Source organism: Meleagris gallopavo, chromosome 1 (assembly GCF_905368555.1).
Source record: "Meleagris gallopavo chromosome 1, MGAL_WU_HG_1.1, whole genome shotgun sequence".
In the NCBI taxonomy this organism is placed as follows: Eukaryota; Metazoa; Chordata; class Aves; order Galliformes; family Phasianidae; genus Meleagris; species Meleagris gallopavo.
The window spans coordinates 12,668,237-12,686,910 of record NC_139404.1 but is presented as its reverse complement, the minus strand read 5'-3'; the positions used below and the strand labels follow the sequence as shown (position 1 = coordinate 12,686,910).

The window sequence follows — 18,674 nt, the reverse complement described above, 5'->3', positions numbered from 1 at the left end:
ACCGACAGAGCGGGGAGCAAGAAGATGAGGCAGGTTATTAAAAAAAAAAAAAAAAAATTAAGTAAAATAATAATTTTTAAAAAAAAAAAAAAAAAAAAAAAACAGGAACGGCAGCAGAGCGGTGAGCGCCTGGCGCTGACGTCCCCATAGCGCCCGATGGCTCTCCCGGTGACAGCCGCCCACCGCAGCCCGTCCCACTCCCGGCCGAGGACGCCGGGCACCCCTGAGGCGCCTGAGGCCGCGGGCACCGCCCGCCCCGCGGCACGCCGGGACGTGTAGGCCGCAGCGGGAGCGCGAGCGGCTCCGGACGGCGGGGGGTGGACTACGAATCCCAGCCGCGCCCGCGACCGCCCGCTGCCGGCAGGAGGAGGGGCGGGGGCCGGAGTTGGCCGCTCGCCGCCGCCCGCCCCGCGCCCCAGGCGCTCACCTTGGGCGCGCGGCTACCGTGCCCAGCCGGGCGGCTGCGAGGAGCTAACGGGAGGAGGTGAGCGGAGAGCAGGGAGGCGTGACCGCGGGGGGAGCCCGAGCTGAGGGGCAGCACCGCCGGGCGTCGCGCCCTCCCGGTGCCCGCGGCTGCCGCTCGGCCGTCCCTGGGCGGGGAGGAACCGCGGAGCTCCGCGGAGCCCTCTCGCCCCGGCCGCCGCGGTCGCCGAGGAGATGCGGTGCGCGGTGAGCTGTGAGACCGGCGGCGGTGCGCCGAGCGCGGGCGGACCGCGAACGCGAAGGGGGGAGACGGAGGGGGTCCGTCATTTCCTCGTGCGCTGCCCGTCGGTGCGGGCCGCGTGGCTCCGAGCGGCCGTGCGAGGAGGCGTTCGGCGGCTGCGATAGCTGCTTTGCTTCCTAGCGCTAGCTTCAGCACACGCGTCTTCCCAGCTTTGCCAGCAGCTCGATTGATCTGTGTTTTATCCCGTGTTCTGGCTAAGCGCAGAGCCGTGCCTTTGCCCACTCAGCGTTTCTCAGCTTCCAGTCTGAGAGCTTTGGGAGCGTTGGGACCCCGTCGAAGGGATGAGGGGAAGCCGCTGCGCTGTCTGCATCGCGCCCTGCCGTGCAGAGGGCCAACAGCTGCGGCAGGACGTTAGATAGTACTAAAGTAACGGTAGATAACTATGAAAAAAGTACTCTTACTGTTGTTACTTAGTGGTGACTCAGCAGAAAGTACCTTCATAATTCTTGTATCTGTTGCAGTCACACGGTGTTGGTCTGGTTGGGGAAGGCTTGCACCCAGGTCTGGCTGCTGGCTTGGTTTTATAGCTGTTTTTTGTTTTGTTTTGTTTTGTTTTGTTTTTTTTCATGAAGTTTTCATGAAAGAAGACAGATTTTCAGAGAGACTTTTGAAGTATCGTCTACTCAGTGTGTAATAGAATGTGTTCTGAGTGAATAGATGTCTTTATGTCTCTTACAGAACTTTCACAAGTCATATGTTGCTTCGTTAGCTGCTGCAGGAATAATAAAGGTAAGGTGATTAAAGGTACGGCTTCAGGCGTGTGGCTTATACTGAATGAACTCTCTGGAGATAAGCTCTGCTCTCAGGGTTCCTCCAGTAGTCATGCTCACATTTTGTCATACTTGGCTTATGGCAATTCCACACATTCTCAGGACACAAGACACTTGTTCCAGTGCTGTTTCTGTCAGTGTTTCTGAACTGAACTGTTTTATTGATTGATATGCAGAGCACTGCTAAGCATCTCTGAAATGGAAGGAGTGTAGGGAGAGAGTGGAGTTTCACCCAAGCAGAGCAGCTGTTGGTAGCTGATAAAGCATGTTGATTTGAGATAGCATATACTTCATTGTATAGACCTGAGGGCCTTGGCTCAGCAGGATTGTGCTAAAAGCTTCATTAAGCTTAAAATTAGATTTGTGGGGGGAACTGGGGCAATACTGGGATATTAATGGAATCACATTTCAGCAAAGGAAAGCTCTAAGTCCAACAGGAAAAAATCTACTGACAACTTCAAAGCTTAAGCTCCGATCACTACATCATACTACTGCTGCCTGAGTGATCTGCCTAGAGTTGGTGTGCCTTTGTTAGTCATGCTGTACGAAATTCTGTGGGCAGGGTAAGTTTGCTTGAAGCTTGTTTAATATAGTTTGAAAGGTAAAGATGGCTGAGCACGATACTGTGAATTCTGCAGGAAAGACTGAAGTCTTCCCAGCCTTTGTCACAACTTAGCCTGGTTCTCTGAGGTGGGTGCTTCTTAAGGGGTTCTGTTGGGTTCTGGCCGTCAGATCTTAGACTTAGGGCACTAAGCAGCCATCAAGTGTTGCCATTTGGTAGGCATTCTGATCTCTTGCTGTGGTTCAAATCATATTTTTAGTACATTGCTTTCCAGAGGTGTAACATTTTGTCCTCGAGGGTGCTGAAATATTCCAAAAACACATGGTTTGCCTGCTCATCTACTTAAACCTTTCACTACAGAGGAGTCTGAGGTCTGGAGCCCACTGCTTTTCTGCGTCCCAGGGAACTCTCCCCTAAGGAACATGAGCCTCGGTGCTAGTGTTGATGTTCTGGTTTGTTGTTGTTGTCTTGATTTCCCTACACAGGCTGATCTAGCTGAGCTGGTTGATCAGCTTTCACTTTGGTTACACCGGTTGTTATTGAGCTGGGGCTGTAGCCGTGTGAGGCAGTAGCAGCCATAGGTAGCATAAACTTGACAGGCCGCAACTAGAATCATTTGGGGAGATGCTGAGACCCAAACTGTGTCTGATTTATGTAATGTGTAGCTAATAAGGCTTAAAGTACCATTGTCCTTGAGTCTCCTGTTTGAATACATAGTGACTAAAGTGTTTATGTTGTGGTAACTTTCCTGGCCACTTCTTGAGTGTATCCAGACAGTCTGTGGTAACATCTGACCTGTAGCTGAGTAATAGAAGAACACTGGACCTCAAGGAATAACACAATTATGATGACAGTGTGTCTGTGCATGTACAGTAGATGTCAGTTTGACTATTGAACTGGAGTATCCAAGATCCCTAGGAATTGAGTTATTTCAGCTGCCCATTCTTCCTCCTTTGACATTAACGCACAGGGAGAAAGCCATCAGGACTTTCATTCCCACCAGTCTCTTACACTCCTGCAACACCAGAGCAGGTTGCCCTACTCTCATGGGTCCCCTATTAATTTACATGAGGGTGACTCGCCCATGACCCAGTGTTTGCATAATTCTGCATGTGATGAACTGCTGGCTGCTAATTTTTCCTATATTTCATTGCTGATAGAGTTTTTCCATGAGAACTTGTTCTTCTAAAGCATCAATCTGTGACTTCGAGCAGAAGCGTGCGCTGTAGCTACAGTTCTCAAGCTAAAATCAACCTATTAATTTGAACCCAGTGGAGTTTAGTGAAATAACTGCCATCCTTATCCTGATGAATCCTGATTTGAGAGCTTCTCAAATAATCTTTCAGTACTAAAACATGGACAGAACTTTCTGCTCTGAATAAGAGTCTGCAGTGTTTGTTACTTGAAACAAACATCATTGCTGGAGTCCAGTCCATTGGGGCTGGATCAGATTAAGGCATTACAGATTAAGGGTTGGCATTATAAAATTTGAATTCTGGGCACCTGGTTTTCATGGAACAGAATTAAAATCTTATTATGCTATGCAGCACAGGGCTTGGATTGCCTGAGATGTCTGTCAGGGAATGCTGCCTGTTCCAGTTGTGGCAGGAACACTGCTGGGCTCAGGCATGTCTGAAGAGATGTGTAAGTCATGGCTGGAACAAAGCCACAGGTCGTTTTCATAGATGCAGGGATTTGTAATACCTTCTTTAAATGCTTAACTTTTGCTGCTGCTTTCAAACCTTTTTGGCACAATGTGCTTACAGTCCTTTTCTGGACAAAGCTAGAACTGAGTCCAGTTGCTGCTTCCTCACATTGATGTTTAGCCCCACGTATCCTGCTCACTGGAACAGTGCCCTAGCTACAGAGTTCTGACTCCAACATTGTTTTCTAATACCTTCTTTTTTTCTGTTACTTTCCTTATCTCCTGTCTCTGGTCTGTTTCACGGTTCACCATGGAATTTTGCACAATACTTATTTGCTCATTTTCTGATCTGCATTATGTTTGTGTTTCTTTGTTTTTCTCTAGTTTCGTGTTTAAAATTGGTGCTTATGATCTTTTGATGTTGCAGTGCTCCAGATCCTGCTGTACTTGTGTCCATACTACTAACAGATGACCTGGGGCTTTTGTATTTGTACTGAAAGTACATTCTTGTAAAAGGAAGTCAGGCCAGAAAAATAACTCGATGAGCCTTTCTTCTTTTCCTTTGATGGTCCTCACCCAGGGATTCATATTGTTCTTTCAGTTCCTTGGTCATTGTGTCCTGTTTGGGTTATTTCTTGAAGGAATCCATTTGTGCTGGGAATCAGTTGGAGGACTCTTCTACCATCTGTACAGATTGATATTTTTACTGATCTGGTATAGATGACGATTCGATAGGTGGATGCCTGGCCTTCCTGTGTGCTTGAATGGTGAGCACCACTATTTTCTTAATCTTCTTCTCGCAATATACGTATCTTCAGTTCTACCTTATAAATGCTGCTGATTAATGAAGACCTCATCAATGCTTCTGAAAAATCAGTGCTTCAGTAGACTCATCAAATCAAAGTACAGTGGTGAGTGCAAGAGTTTGGCAGGTTATTTTATCATTTTTGTTCCCTTCACTGGAAAACCTTCCAACATATGAAGGTGTTCATCACAAACTGATAATGAGTCAGTCCAAGACAATTTCTGTATGTTATCCCATCTTAACTGCACTGTTGTGATTGTGGAACCACTTTTTTTATGTGGATCAAGTTTAGTAGGTACCAAAGAGCAGACATACACTGTGACATACTTGTTATATGTCAGCTGTTGTTTAAGCTCTCAGGAAGCTTAGACATTTCTTTTTCTATGAGCTATGTAATCAGCCACAGAAGAAATGCTAAGGCATAAGGTGAGTCTGCAGGCGCTGGTGTGAAGCTCTGAAAAACCTCTGTCCATCTTTGGTTTTCTTACTGTGAATTTTAAGTATTTCAACAACAAGCAGCATTGGCCATTGCACACTTGTGGCCTTTGTGCATAACCCTGATGTCAGAAAGTCGAGGAAAGTCATTTCCACTGACTGGCAATCTCCTCAGAGCGTGAGGCAACACCCTTAAGTACATAGGAGTCAGGAAGACGCTATCGCTTGGGTAACAGAATCTCAGCCAATTAGCAGTTGCATAAACTGGGGCAGAATATGTCATAAGTCAAGTCCTGCTTGCTGCTCATACAGGATTTAGTTTGGTACCTAGTGCACAACATACCCTGAAAGTCTGTGCTATAATATCAGCTGACAAGGAACTATCCGTTTCTTCTGAATGCATCCTCATGTGAATGCAGAATTTGAACTTCTCTCTCAAAACTATAGGAAGAGAATTGCAGCTTGATTAAATAGCTATCAGTACCACTTCCCAAGAGAATATCTGCGCTGTGCTGGAGCTCTACATTGGCTTTTTCAGAAGCAACAGTTCTTTGGGAATTTCTTCAAGCACGGCACTTGTTGTACCCTGTTCTGCAGAGGGGCAAATCCTTTCTGAAAGCCCCAGGAAGAGAACCTCCCTACAGGATCCTTGGAAAATTCAAATCCTTTGTTAGTTAATAAGAGTTATTTCATGCCTTGTTGTCAACCGTGAAACTGGAATATCCGTTTATACATTTGAAACCCTCTGTTTTCTTCCCTCTTTCCAACTCAGTCATTTATTCCTGTAACCGCGGTGTGATTCGCTATCCTCCAGCTTCCCCTCTGGCTTCAGACATTTGCACTATAAATATGATCACTGAAATTATTGTGGTTATAAACAGCAACCTTCTGCTTTTTTTTTTGTTTGTTTGTTTATTTTTAACTTGATGTAGTCAGTTAGGAAGCTAGTAGTGTGTGCGTAAGCAGGTTTGATGAATCAATCTATGATAGGAGGACTTGTTGGGTGCTTTCTCTACTGAAGAAAGTGCAGCATGTAACTGTACCCCGCTACATGATCAGGCACTTGTTTGTTGTGTGCTTGTTCCACTTGGCTAGAAGAAGATGGATGAAGAGTACCAGGTCATAAACAGTTCTAGTATTCAGCTGGAGACCATTAGTATTCCAATGCTACATGCACTGTAGAAATGATTCTGGATTAGCTTGTTATGTTGATCCATGTTTTCTCTTCTGATCAGCATTTGGATGGCTGCAATGAAGCTTGCTCCAAAGCAGTTTTTTTGTCAGTGGATTTCCCCCACAGAAGTGAACCTAGCTAATGGTTACCCAACCTGAGGTGCACAGAGGGCTGTGCATCCTTATCAGTTGGCACAAGATCAACAAAGTGGTCTTTGGCCATGATACCATTATGATTAACTTGTCTGATTTTACTGTCTGTAGCTACTGCTTTTGGAGTTCAAAGGGAAAGTTGTGAAGGGGTGGATATCGCAGATTCATACCCAATGTCACTAAAGCCACAAACACAGAGATGAGAATGATGTCCTCGAGAACCCGTGTAAATATGATCAAAGCATATGCACTGGAAACAAGCCATCCCTTATCTATATCTGGCAGGGGAGACCAGCTCCTCATAGTGCCACAGGCGTCTGCCTTATGTGAAACTGATTAAATAGTTCAATCACAGGTTTCCAAAATGTTATCTTGTTGACAAGTATAAGATTGCTGTTTGATAGGATATAATGTTAGATACTAATAAATAATCTATGGAATAAATCCTTAGAGGCTAAAGTCCCGAGTGTTATTTATTTACTTTTTCTCTAAGGAGCATGAGGTATAAAATATCTCTATGCACAAGGGGTAAGTTTCATAGTCTTTTTAAAATTATCTAGCTAGTTACTGTTTTCTGAGACAAGGATCTCAGTGCCTCACATCTTATGATTACATCCTTTTCACTGAGTAAAACATCAGTTTGTTAGGGGAAAGTTATGCTGAACACAGCAGTCTGAGGCAGTGAGGCTGTTGCTGCTGCTGCACATCCCCAGGTCCCATGAGTAGGCACACAGAGCATACACAATATATTTATATGTGTGACCAGCTACATAGATTAGACAGACAGCACCAACCATCTCAGTCTCCTTCTCTGTTTGAGTAGGAAGGAGGTCCACATTGATAATAGGTATAAATTAATAGATATGTCCATATATGTTTGTATCTCCAAGGTGGATCCCTCTAGCAATTGCACTTAGACACTGAGGTCCTGCTGCTAGCTGCTGCATCCCTGTGTCCCCAGTTGCTGCCAGCTGGTCACATATGCCCCAGAGCCTCCTCCAGTTGCTGGAAAAGTTATCTGTATACACATATGTTTGATCAGGATTCTCCAGCTCCTGATAGCTGTCCTGCACCAGGCCCCACTGCTCTCATCCCCCAGAGTGGGCCCAGACTCCCCTCGTCCCAGTGCTGATCCCTGTGCTGCTCTGGGCTTGTGCAGTTGGGCTGAGAGCTCCTGTGGTACAACTGGAGTGGGTGTCCAGAGGAGCTTTTGACACATATGCAACACTGTGTATGCAGGCATCTTCAACCTTTCATGTGGAAAAGAATGGAAGTTTTCTGTCTGAAAGCTGGATTGGTCCTGATGGTTAGATTTTTTTTTTTTAAAGTCTCCCATGAAAACTTCTGCATTTCCTTCACCAACACAGCGAAAGCTCTGTTTGGTTCACAAGTTATTTCTGAATTTGTGAAGCTTTACCAGAAGACTGCAGTTCTAAGACATCTATTCATTAGTGTATTTAGTGGGAGTAGCAAAGGAGAAACAAGGATGATAAGTGCAGTCCAAGGAAACTAAGAAAACCCATTCTGTACAACCCCACCCAGTCATTTTACATCTGCGTTGTGCTTGTTCAAAAAATAATTCAATTCTAGCTTGGTATCATTTTATAATTACTTAAGATGATAAGTAAAAGGGCATAAGGGCCCTGAGGAATGAGGTCAGAGAGAGAAGAAAGGAATGAGAAAAGTCGTGGTTCTGAAAATTGGCTCCTGGGATTTTAGCAACAGACCCTGCAGTAGCTCTGCTCTTCAGTGCCCCTTTGGTGGAGCGTGTTTTCTGAAGAGTGAATTCCACAAGCCCTTTGGCTGATGGCAGTCCCCTTTGTCTGTAATCTTAAAGGTTCTTAAATACTTGATCAAACTTGGAGTTCCTCAGCACAGATGCATTTCTCTAGTGTAATACTGTATTAGTAATTTCACCCATGCTTTTCCAACTTCCACCAGAAGGAAGGCTTTCTGCTCCTTTAAAACAGGCAGGTCAATGGATCTGTCATCAAACGCCTTGAGTTGTAGTAGGCAGATTCAGGTACATTCATGTTAGATACACGAGGTTAGTAACAGGAGTGCCCCATTCTGAAATTATAACCCTCTTAAGGCTGTGATGGTGGTGCAGTATGTCGTTCTTCATGTCTCCAGTTTTTTGTTTTTTTTCTTTCATACATTGTATTTTGAATATAAGGAACAAGCAAGTATCCGCTGTATGTGTTTGAACGTCCACAATAACCAAATATAGTTCCTTATAAATTTGATGGCTGTATTCTCATTTATGTAAACTGGATCAAAAATTACTGTCATCTGCAAGATCAGTGTAGGTGGCTTTACAACTCTTCTTTATCACCTATGATTGTGAAGAGAAGTGCTTGATTACTAGTGATGGTGTTATAAAGTGATATTTGCTTCCCTTTTTTTTTTTTTTTTCTTTGACACCTTCAATTTGATAGTAGCAGTAAAGACATAAGAACAGGTCTTTATCAGTCAGATAAAGAATTGCTAACTCTTAAGTCTTTTGCATACAGCTTTTAGCTACTTTAGCTTAACTTTTATCTGCCTGATAAGATTACTGGCAGCATTTCTTAGCAGCATGTTAATTTTATCCTTGCTATGAAGTTCAAAGGTTGTCCAAGAACAGTATTCCACTATTAAGTAAGGCTCACAAATGCTGGAAGATCACCTTTCTCTTCCTTAAGCTGAGGGTCTGGGAGTTTTCAGAAATCAATGTGTAATGCTGTGTCCTCGTGGGAATGACTCTCACTATTTTTCTTCTTCTGTGAGCATGCTGAGAGTGAAGACCAAGTCTGAATTTGTTAGTCCTGTATATCTCTATTGGCAAATCATAATATTGGTGGTCAACAGACATTTGGAGGGACACAGAACTAGTCACAGAATGCCGCTCTCTCTGAACTCCTCAGCTACTCAGTGGACAATGTATATTATCTATTATAATATTGTCTTTATCTGCACAGCTTCTTTCCAGATGATTAAATCCCAGCATTTACAGGTGCATGGAGTAATTTCTCTCACAGGCAGGACTTTGTGCTTCCTTGTGTTGAACTCAGTGAGGCTCCTGCCTGCCCATTTCTCCATCCCATCAAGGTGCTTCTGAATAGCATAGTGGCCTTCTACCACTCTTGCTTGAACTCCTGTTTATTGGGATGGACAATTCTAGAATTTGGAGGAGGTGATCTTCAACAATCAGCCAACTCTCTAGGATCCTTCTCTCTGTGACCATATCCCATGGCTCTTCCAAGGCCTGGGACTGTGATTCAGCTATATGTCTTGTTCCATTCAGGATCCTTTTAGTGAAGCACTGGAACAGGTCATCCTGAGAGGTTGTTGATGCCCCGTCCCCAGAGACATTCGAGGTCAGGCTGAACAGGGTTCTGATCTTGCTGTAGGTGTCCCTGGTCATTGCAGGGAGTTTTTCCAGATGACCTTTAAAGGTCCCCCTTCCAACTCAAATGGTTCCATGATTTGATGATCCTGAGCTCCCCTATCTCATGGGCACTGCAGCCAAAGCTTCTCCCAAGCTTCATGTTTCTGACAAGTTCTTCCTTGTTGGTAAGCATCAGGTCCAACAGGGCACATCCCCTTGTCAGCATCTCCATCACCTTTATCAGGAAACTGTAATCACTGCATTCTGGAAAGCTTCTGGGTTGCTTGTGTTCTGCTGTGTTACATTAGGGCAGTTAACATTTCAGTTATTTTAGAGTTCATGCCTGTCTCACTGTCTGGAACAGAGCAAGATGTGTAATGGGAAGTGGTATTTGTGGGTAGGTAAACTTTGGTGCAAAAAAAAAAGTGCTACAGATGTATATTTGGCTAACATCTTAATATGGAAAGTAATTGCTTGCAGTATGTGATAAGATACATCTGGTATCATGAAGGTGGTAGAACAATCCTGTTCTAATGTTGACTGGACTCAGATTTGAGAGCAATAATGTGAGAAAATAAAGTGTCATTCAGACTTCTCAGTGACTTGAAACTATGTAAAGATGGGAAAGAAGCTTAAAATGCATTTCAAGAGTATATAAAGCTAACATGAGCCTTGAGTGGAAAGTTCTAGCACCTTTGTCAGACTAAAGGCTCTGGGAGTAATATTGATGCTGGGCAGACTGTATTTGCTGAATCAGGACGTTGGACTAGTCGTGGTTCGCTTTGAGCATTCAGGTGGAGCTTGTTTAATTTCTGTGCAGTAACTCTTTTCTAGGAAAGTATTGATGTGCAGTCTAAAACAAAGTACCTCTGGGTTAGCTCCCTTGTTTAAAGGCAAACATGTGCTTAAACACCTTGCTGGACTTGAGCCCAAAGATGTAGTTCACAATTAGGGCTTTACCCTATTATTTAAAGGGATCAAACCATATGTAACATCTCTACCCAGATTAGAATAATCGTGGTAAGATTCAGTTTAAAATACATGTATTTTTTCCTTATTAATTCACAGTGTATCAAAAACATCAGTGTCATCTCTTCTCAAATTCTGGGTTACAAGAATTTAACTGAAATCCATCTTTTATTTTTAAAGGCAGTTTGGAACTCACTTTTTCCTAGGCTTCACTTCACTGTATTTGTGTGCACTTTCTGTCTTTAAACGTAGTGGTAGCCAGCACCCCTACTTAATGATGTAGTGATTCTGTCGTTCTGCTCCCATAAACATGGGGTACAAGATGACCAGGGGTATCACCCTGGAGAGAAGAAGAGTCCAGGAGAGCTCTGAATTATGAGTCAGAGTTCAGATTGTGAATAACAGTGATTCAGAGTTACGTTTATAGAAGTAGCCACCACAGGACTAAGTAATGAGCAGAGCATGTAGCATGTTCTGGTGTTTATGGCAGTGGCACCCCATTTTAGTGGGTGTAGGACTGAGAACAGCAGTATCATAAAATCATAAAGTCATTAAGGCTGGAAAAGACCAGTAAGGCCACCTAATCCAACTGTCAGCCCGTCATCACTGTGCTCACTAAACTGTGACCCAAAGTGCCATATCTGCACTTTTCCTGAACATCTCCACCATCTCCTTGTGCAGCCTGTTTCAATACCTCACCACTCTTTCTGAAGAAACCGTGCCTTGAAACAACAGTTCTTTGAAAGCAGTGAATTGTATGTCCTTCAGATACTTGCTGTCTGGAAAAAGAAGCCTCTGAAAGAGGGAAGAGGGAGCAGGGTGGAGGTGCAGGAAGCACTGGTTATCTGGAAAAGGAAGTAGCTTTTCATTGTTAAAATTGAAGTTCTGTGTTCTGGAGATGGGTGTTACAGTTTGTGAGTAAGCAGCAATAAAATAATCTCTCTTCAATATTCGCATTTCCTTTAGAAGCTGAGGAGGAAGAGGGCAGATAAGCCCGAACATACCCTTCCATTTTTGCATTTCTGCAATTATTTACAGAGTAATTAATGCAAAAGCTTTCTTCACATAGGAGAAGCATAAAAATAATGGTTTCCCAGTAGTAAAGATAATGAGTGTAATTTTTTTATTTACTGTTGCTGACCATCTAATTAGTGCTTTTAAACTTTATTCATAATTCTGCTACCTGGCTCGTCAAAGTGCACTCTCAGAAAGGAAATTCCAAATGAGAGGTTCAAACAGCAACGTTCACTGACCAAACCTTTTTTCTCTATTGCCAGGTTTTGCCTTGGAGACTGTAGAGCTCTTCTTCCTTGGCTCCTGTTCAGTGAGATCAGCTATGGAAGATGCTCAAGAAAGTGGAGGCTGTCTTGAGCAAAACCAGAAGTATTGTGTGGAGAGACCAATATATAACCAAGAGATCTTGCAAGGACAGCTGCACAAACGAGAAAGAACACATCAGAGTTTGAGGCAGAAAATTGAGCACTCTTGTCGGTAGGATTTTGCATCTTATCTTTGTTTTATTGGTTAGAACCATTCTAATTCTCTCTTCTTTTCATACACGTAGGTGGTAGTTCCTTCAAAGAAACCTGCAAGATAGAAGCAATAGCTCTAGTTTGATTATTCATCAAGACTGTGATGAAGCTGTATACGTGTTTTTATACGTAAATATGTAACTGTATTACAAACTGCTGGATAAACTAGTTGAATTACATTCATTAAAGTGAAAAGGAAAAATATGCAGAATAGGAATGCAACACATAAATTCATAGGACCCAGAAAAAGTCTGTCCTTTTTATGTGGAAATACAGCCAAATTTGCACTTCACATGAGCATTTCACGGAAGAGTTGGAGTAAATGACAGCTATGTAGAACTTAAGTTTTTAGCTAAATGAGGATGTAATAGAGGTACTTTGAGCTTTTAACTAACTGCCTTGCAATCTAAGTATCAGATGGTTACATGTAAAATGCCTTTAACTGTGCAACTCTAGCTTCATAGTGCCTGAGGATAATGAAGAAAAGCTTCTTATACTATAAGTTTTCATTATCTTTATGTTTATCAGTGCTTCATCTGCAGAGTTGACTGTTCCTTGCCAGAATGTTGTTCTTCCTGACTACTTGTCTGTAAAATATTTGTGTCCCCAAGATTTGATGCTTAGAGGTCTGCTTTGGTTAACTGAAGGATTATTCTAATGATATTGGGGCACCTAAATCCACTCCCAAAGAACGTCCCAAGTAAAAATTATGTAGTTCAAAATCTACAGAGGAGAGGGAATTGCAAGAAGTGTGCATGATTAGTTTTTCCCTCTCCTTAACAATAAATTTCTTCACTATGCCATTTAGTCCCATGGCAGTTTGGGATTATTAACAAATTTCTGCAGTACTCTCACAGTTCCTCTACACAGAGGAGCATTTATATGTTTCCAGTGTTATATTTTTACGCAAGGTTAAACTTTCTTACCACACTGGAATCAACATATGGTGCATGGTAGTGCTGGATAGAGAGAGATATTTCTTGGCTCTATTCATTTGTCATTGGTCAGGGTTTCAAAAGGTTAATAACTGCTGAAAGACACAAGGATCAGTATTGCTAACTTCAGTGCTTTTCCTTTCATGGTAAAGGAGGACTATATTCTCAGTTAGTTTTAAAATCAGTGTATTGGTAAAAGTGATAGTAAAAAGAACTAGTAAAATAATTTAGGGGGAAAAAAAGTGTCATAATGTCAAAAGTTATGATAAAAAGTATAAAACATCCAGACTGTAAGTAAGAATAAGAAAAAAAATTACAAAGTATCTTGAGATCTATGAGGGAAAAACACTATCTGAAAGCAAGTTATCCTCAGGGATTGTTAGTAGACAAATGATCTCAGACAGAAGTGTTGTGTGACTGCCCCACTGTGCATAGACTTGAACAGTTTCACTTCCTCAGAATTCCAGCCTCACAAGATAAGGCCAACATGTGATAAAAGGCTGAAGTAACCGGAGTCATGATTGTTTGTGCTTAAGCTTTGTACAGAAAACACTGTAATCAGGAATCTGAGTCTGTGCTTAATGGAGTTGTTTTCTGCATAGAGAATAAAGATCTTAATTTTTTTTTTTTTTTTTTTGAGCTGCTAGTGTCTAACTTTTTCTTTCTGCTTTGTCTTTTCAGTTGTTCTTCTAAGAAAGCCAAGTCTCATCTTTACAGTTTCTTACCAATTTTAAAATGGCTTCCCCGTTACCCAGTGAAGGAATACTTATTAGGAGATATTATCTCAGGTATAAGCACTGGAGTTATGCAGCTTCCTCAAGGTGAGTATCTCTCTGTATCTATTCATTCTCTGCTTTTCTTTTTCTGTGTTTGCTTTTATGCTAGTGATTGGCTTCCTGAATGGGTGCCCATGAAAATGGCATGGGTCTTTCAGGTGTGTGTCTGGAGGTCAGTACAGCATTCAGCAGACCAGTCAGTAAGGAGGATGCCCTCAAAATTGCACGTCACTGTAAAATATACAGTGAACTCTGAAAGAATAACTGTTTAGTTTAAGTGCATGTTTAAACCTGTGCTTAATGCACCTAGTTATCTTCTTATCTCCTCATCATGAAAGTTGTTGGAAATTCCCCACAGAGCGTTGCAGTATCCAATGGACGTAGTAGGAATCATACTTCAACAGTAGTTCTGGCAGGATATTCCATAGAAGAGCAACTGTTGTAGAGTAACCAAACTAAAATAATTCAGAGAAGAATGTGCAAGAAATCAGAGACTTCTGTCTTAAGGATAGAAGCCACCAGCTTAAGCTACTACCACCTATTAGATGCATCACTTATTAGATACATCTCTGCACTGATGTAGTAGTGGACAACAGTTGGCACGGTGAAAATAAATCGAGAGAAACTTACGTAACAAGAATGAAAATCTTTGGACTTTCCATTAAGTTAGTTGGACGTTTCACACCTAGTACAGCCAGGCTTTTAAGCTGGAGCGGACTCTGTAGAAAAATAAGAGGGAAACTATATTCATTGTTCTTTTTTGTTCTTGGTGACTGGGCTAGTGAAGCCTTTTGTTAAGTCTGACACTATCAGCAATTTCAGAAATGCTGCACTGTTAAAAACTGGCATCATTTTTATTGCATTGTATGCAGTATGGGGTGCCATTACTTTCTTGGGAATGGCAACATCATGACGACAGCTACTGTCCCAGTAGTTCTTGGATTAGAGAGGATCCTTGATTTTTTTTATAGAGCCCCGTCCAGCAGGATCCTCATGTTAAGGATATTAAAGTATACATAAGTTTACGTAAGTTTAATTAAGCTTTGGCTTATTTCCTATTTCTGCCTCACTCATTCCCCTTTAGGCTGAGGCAGGTCTGAAGAATGAGTCTGTAAATCTTAGAAATCTAGATTTTTATGGGATGATCCATTAGGGTAATGAAATATCCTAACTTAGTGCAATTGACCTTTTTAATTTTGCAGCTTACCAGATATATGCTTTTTTTTTTTTTTTAATAATTAAGGATTCTTCCTACACAAACATAAACATCACGTAGCAGGGGGGTTGAAACTAGATGATCATTATAGTCCTTTCAACCCAGGCCATTCTATGATTCTATTCTATGATTCTATCTTAAACAGATCAGTGCTGTGGTAAACTGTTAGAGAAATCTGTCATGCATTAGGCACAAACATCACCATGTGTATACTGAGGCACAGTTTATGTGATGGACTAGATAAGGGCACTAAAATGTAAGTGGTCAGCAGTGAACTTTAAACTTAATGTTGTAACTTTGTTTTAAACTAAACATTATTCTTTTCTTCAGTGATTGCAGTCATACCCTTGAACTGCTCTTGATCTTTCCCTTTCTGAAAAGGCATAAGTTGAACTCCTGTTTTTCTGGAAAGGATGTCATTATGGCAAGAATGAGGTCAAAGAAGCCTGGGAATTTTGCCAGGTTTGAGCAGTGAACTCCTCTCATGTCAATATCTCTTTATTTCCTTGGCACTGACGATATTTAAAAAAATGCCAGTACAAGTGAAAAGGAAAGAGAATAAAAGGCTATTCATAGACCCACCTTCCTACTTTGACACCACTGTTTTTTAGTTCTAGCCACTTTTACTGGTAAGTTCATTGCAATATTAAAGGCCAGGATGTTATGGTACAGGATGTTCTGTTGATGCTCTTGGTGTGAAATAGCCCCTGGGACAGAGAGTACATGTGAGGTGAGTTTCAGAAGTACTTAATTAAAAGCTCATTGCTGCAAGAGAATAACAGTATCATCAGTCCAGTTCTGTTAGGAATATGAATTCTTGAATTGAATTGGTAGGTCTCAGACATTTTGGGCATCAGCAAGTCCCTGTGAGCTACTGCATTGTGCAAGACTACTTGGATGGCACAGAAAATTCCTTCCTGGTCTGTTCTTTTAGGATAATCTCGTGCTTTGTCTCTAGATTTAAAAATACATTAATAGAGAGGTGTTATAGAGTGTCACTAATTCTCTTTTATGGGCAAAGCACTGAATCCTTTAAGTGTGATGGACTTTTGAACTTTTCAGACTCAGACTGGAGCAGTTCACCAGAATGTGGTAGCAACACACAGCTTCTTTGTGTGTTGTGACTCTGCACTTGTCTAGGTGAACTGGAGAACAAATCAAGCCAGGGTACAGCATGTCATACAGATGTAAAACTCATGTAAAACTATTGGATTTGCTGAACTGCTCAGGACGGTTACTCTCCATATTATGAGATGCACACCATTTGCTAGTGAGCACAGTCCCATGGTAAGCACTCATGCAGTCCCATGGAGTGAGAGCACTGTGAGAGGTGTTCCTCCCTGGCTTCCCTCAATGCTGTTTTCCCACAGCTTTATCCTCATGCTTGCCAGCTCCATCAACAAATGGGAATATTGTGGATTGCACTTAGACTGCAAGGGATTGCATGTCTTAATAACAAAGCAATTTCATTTACTGACTATACTGGAAGGAATACGGACTGTAAGCTCTTTGTCTTAATGGATCGTAAACAATACTCCCTTGTTTCTTATACACTCAGGAACACGTTTTATGGATATGTGAAGCGTTATGTAATCCCACACATTCTGGGAAGAGGAGAGGAAGAAAGTGTTTGGTCAGTTGTGAGATGCCATGAAAATCATGTCTGATTAAAAAGGAGGAGAAAAATTAAATGTGTTCTGGATTTATAATGATGGAGTGTTCACTAATTTTTTGAGAACAAAAGACACAAAATGTGTTTGTTAACTGTTTTGAAATACTTCCAACCTCAAAGACACGTGCACACAAACAAACATACTCATGCACATCTGCAATGCCTGTAGTTACAGACTTGTGGTTTCCTGAATTAAATCATTCAAGTTTCTGGGCACTGTCTTAAAGTATTATGTGTATTTATTTAAGAATATTCTCTGCAAGACTTCTCTTTACCTGTGATAAATCTCTAATGCTCATATTAGATGAGTTCAGCTTCAGTAGACTTGAATCCTTTTGCTTGAAATTGTTTTGTTCTGCTAACATACGTATTTGTGTTTGTTTTCTAGGTTTAGCTTATGCTTTGCTGGCAGCTGTTCCCCCAGTATTTGGCCTATATTCTTCATTTTATCCTGTCTTTCTGTATACTTTTTTTGGGACCTCCAAGCACATATCAATAGGTATAACTGTATGCATAACTGAAATTCTTTGTGTGTTTGTGCCTAGCAAAACTCTAAAAATTAACTTATATAAATAGAAAGTGTAGTGGTTTTCTGTAAACTCACATTTAAGTGAATAAGCGATACACAAATGTGTTGAGCATGAGCAAGTTTTTTTATTGCTAATTTATCTATCCTGCTTAGGAAAGAATAAAGAGCTGGGGGGAGAGGGATGTGGTTACGTCTGAAAACGTGTGTTATGAACTCCTGAACTATGATTTCATCTCTGTTGTCAACCATCTGTCTGGCCATGGGTCTCTAATTGCATAATAGAAACTGAGATAGAAAAATGGATGATGTTTTCTTACCATAGAGGTCTGCATTCAATATCTAAATAGCTTTAGTGATGCTGAGTACTGGAATAACTTCTGGGATTAAAAAAATATGCTATTTAGATGGAAGAATCTATTATCAAATTATTCCATGGATCTTTGCAGTAGTAAGGAAGCCTATAGTAGTAAGGAAGAACTGTTCCTTACACCTGCCAGAATTTTAACTTATTATTTTCCTTTCCCCCTTATTTCAGGCACTTTTGCTGTGATTAGTATGATGGTTGGTGGGGTTGCTGTGAGACTAGTGCCTGATGAAGTGACCTTTGTAGGCTATAACTCAACTAACACTACAGATGCCTCAGATTACTACAGTCTTAGAGATGACAAGCGCGTACAAGTAGCTGTGACCCTCGCCTTTCTTTCAGGAATTATCCAGGTATGTGCATACATACCTGTTTGTTGTAAGAGCTGCTGCCGGACTTACAGCTGCAAGGGGCAGCGGATCTTAGTCAACAGACTTATGCTTCAGTGTGCTGTGTAGAATGCAGGCTGCTTCACGGCAGCCATGTAGCAGAAGTGGCTTGCAGAGAGATGCGTGGGAAGCAAGTCTGTGTCTGGGCATCTTGGCTTGACTGGCAAAAACAGGACCTCCCCTTTCATTTTTTCCTATCTTGTCAGAAAAGAACTCTACATGATGTTTCATAAATGCATACAAGCACCTGTTTACTTGTGTCTTGTGTTGTACCTGCCAGTTGAATGGAAGATTTGGTGCATTCATGGCTACTTACTGAAACGAGGTTATGAAAGGGCCTGGTTCAGGCCTGCCTCATTTGGTTTGGGGATAAGAAGATCTGTCTGCTATGTTGTGCTGAGATTCAGATTACAATGAGAGTCACACGGTTCCCTTTTCTCTTCTTCATTAGTTGTGTTTAGGCTTCCTTCGATTTGGGTTTGTCGCCATCTATTTAACAGAGCCTCTGGTGCGAGGATTTACTACTGCTGCTGCAGTTCATGTCTTCACATCACAGTTAAAGTACCTGCTTGGAGTAAAGACTAGCCGATACAGTGGACCCCTCTCAGTTGTGTATGTAAGTAACTACTTTCACTAAATATGCAAATGCCACGTT

General features: G+C 41.8%; 1 protein-coding gene across 3 annotated transcripts in view; it reads left to right on the top strand.

The window, feature by feature from the left end:
• The first annotated feature begins 332 nt into the window (after nt 1-332).
• The window catches only part of SLC26A5 (solute carrier family 26 member 5), a 32,986-nt gene continuing 14,644 nt past the window's right edge, over nt 333-18,674 (top strand). The window contains exons 1-7 of one of the 3 annotated variants that reach the window (XM_085216872.1): nt 338-484; nt 1,403-1,453; nt 11,884-12,097; nt 13,755-13,894; nt 17,126-17,236; nt 17,802-17,983; nt 18,471-18,635. In XM_085216872.1, the coding sequence (XP_085072998.1) occupies nt 11,943-12,097; nt 13,755-13,894; nt 17,126-17,236; nt 17,802-17,983; nt 18,471-18,635 (753 nt within the window). In that variant the 5' untranslated portion in view covers nt 338-484; nt 1,403-1,453; nt 11,884-11,942. Of the gene's footprint in view, nt 485-530; nt 670-1,402; nt 1,454-11,883; nt 12,098-13,754; nt 13,895-17,125; nt 17,237-17,801; nt 17,984-18,470; nt 18,636-18,674 lie in introns of those variants that run through there. The other 2 variants (XM_085216877.1, XM_085216874.1) reach the window with 2 other exon arrangements.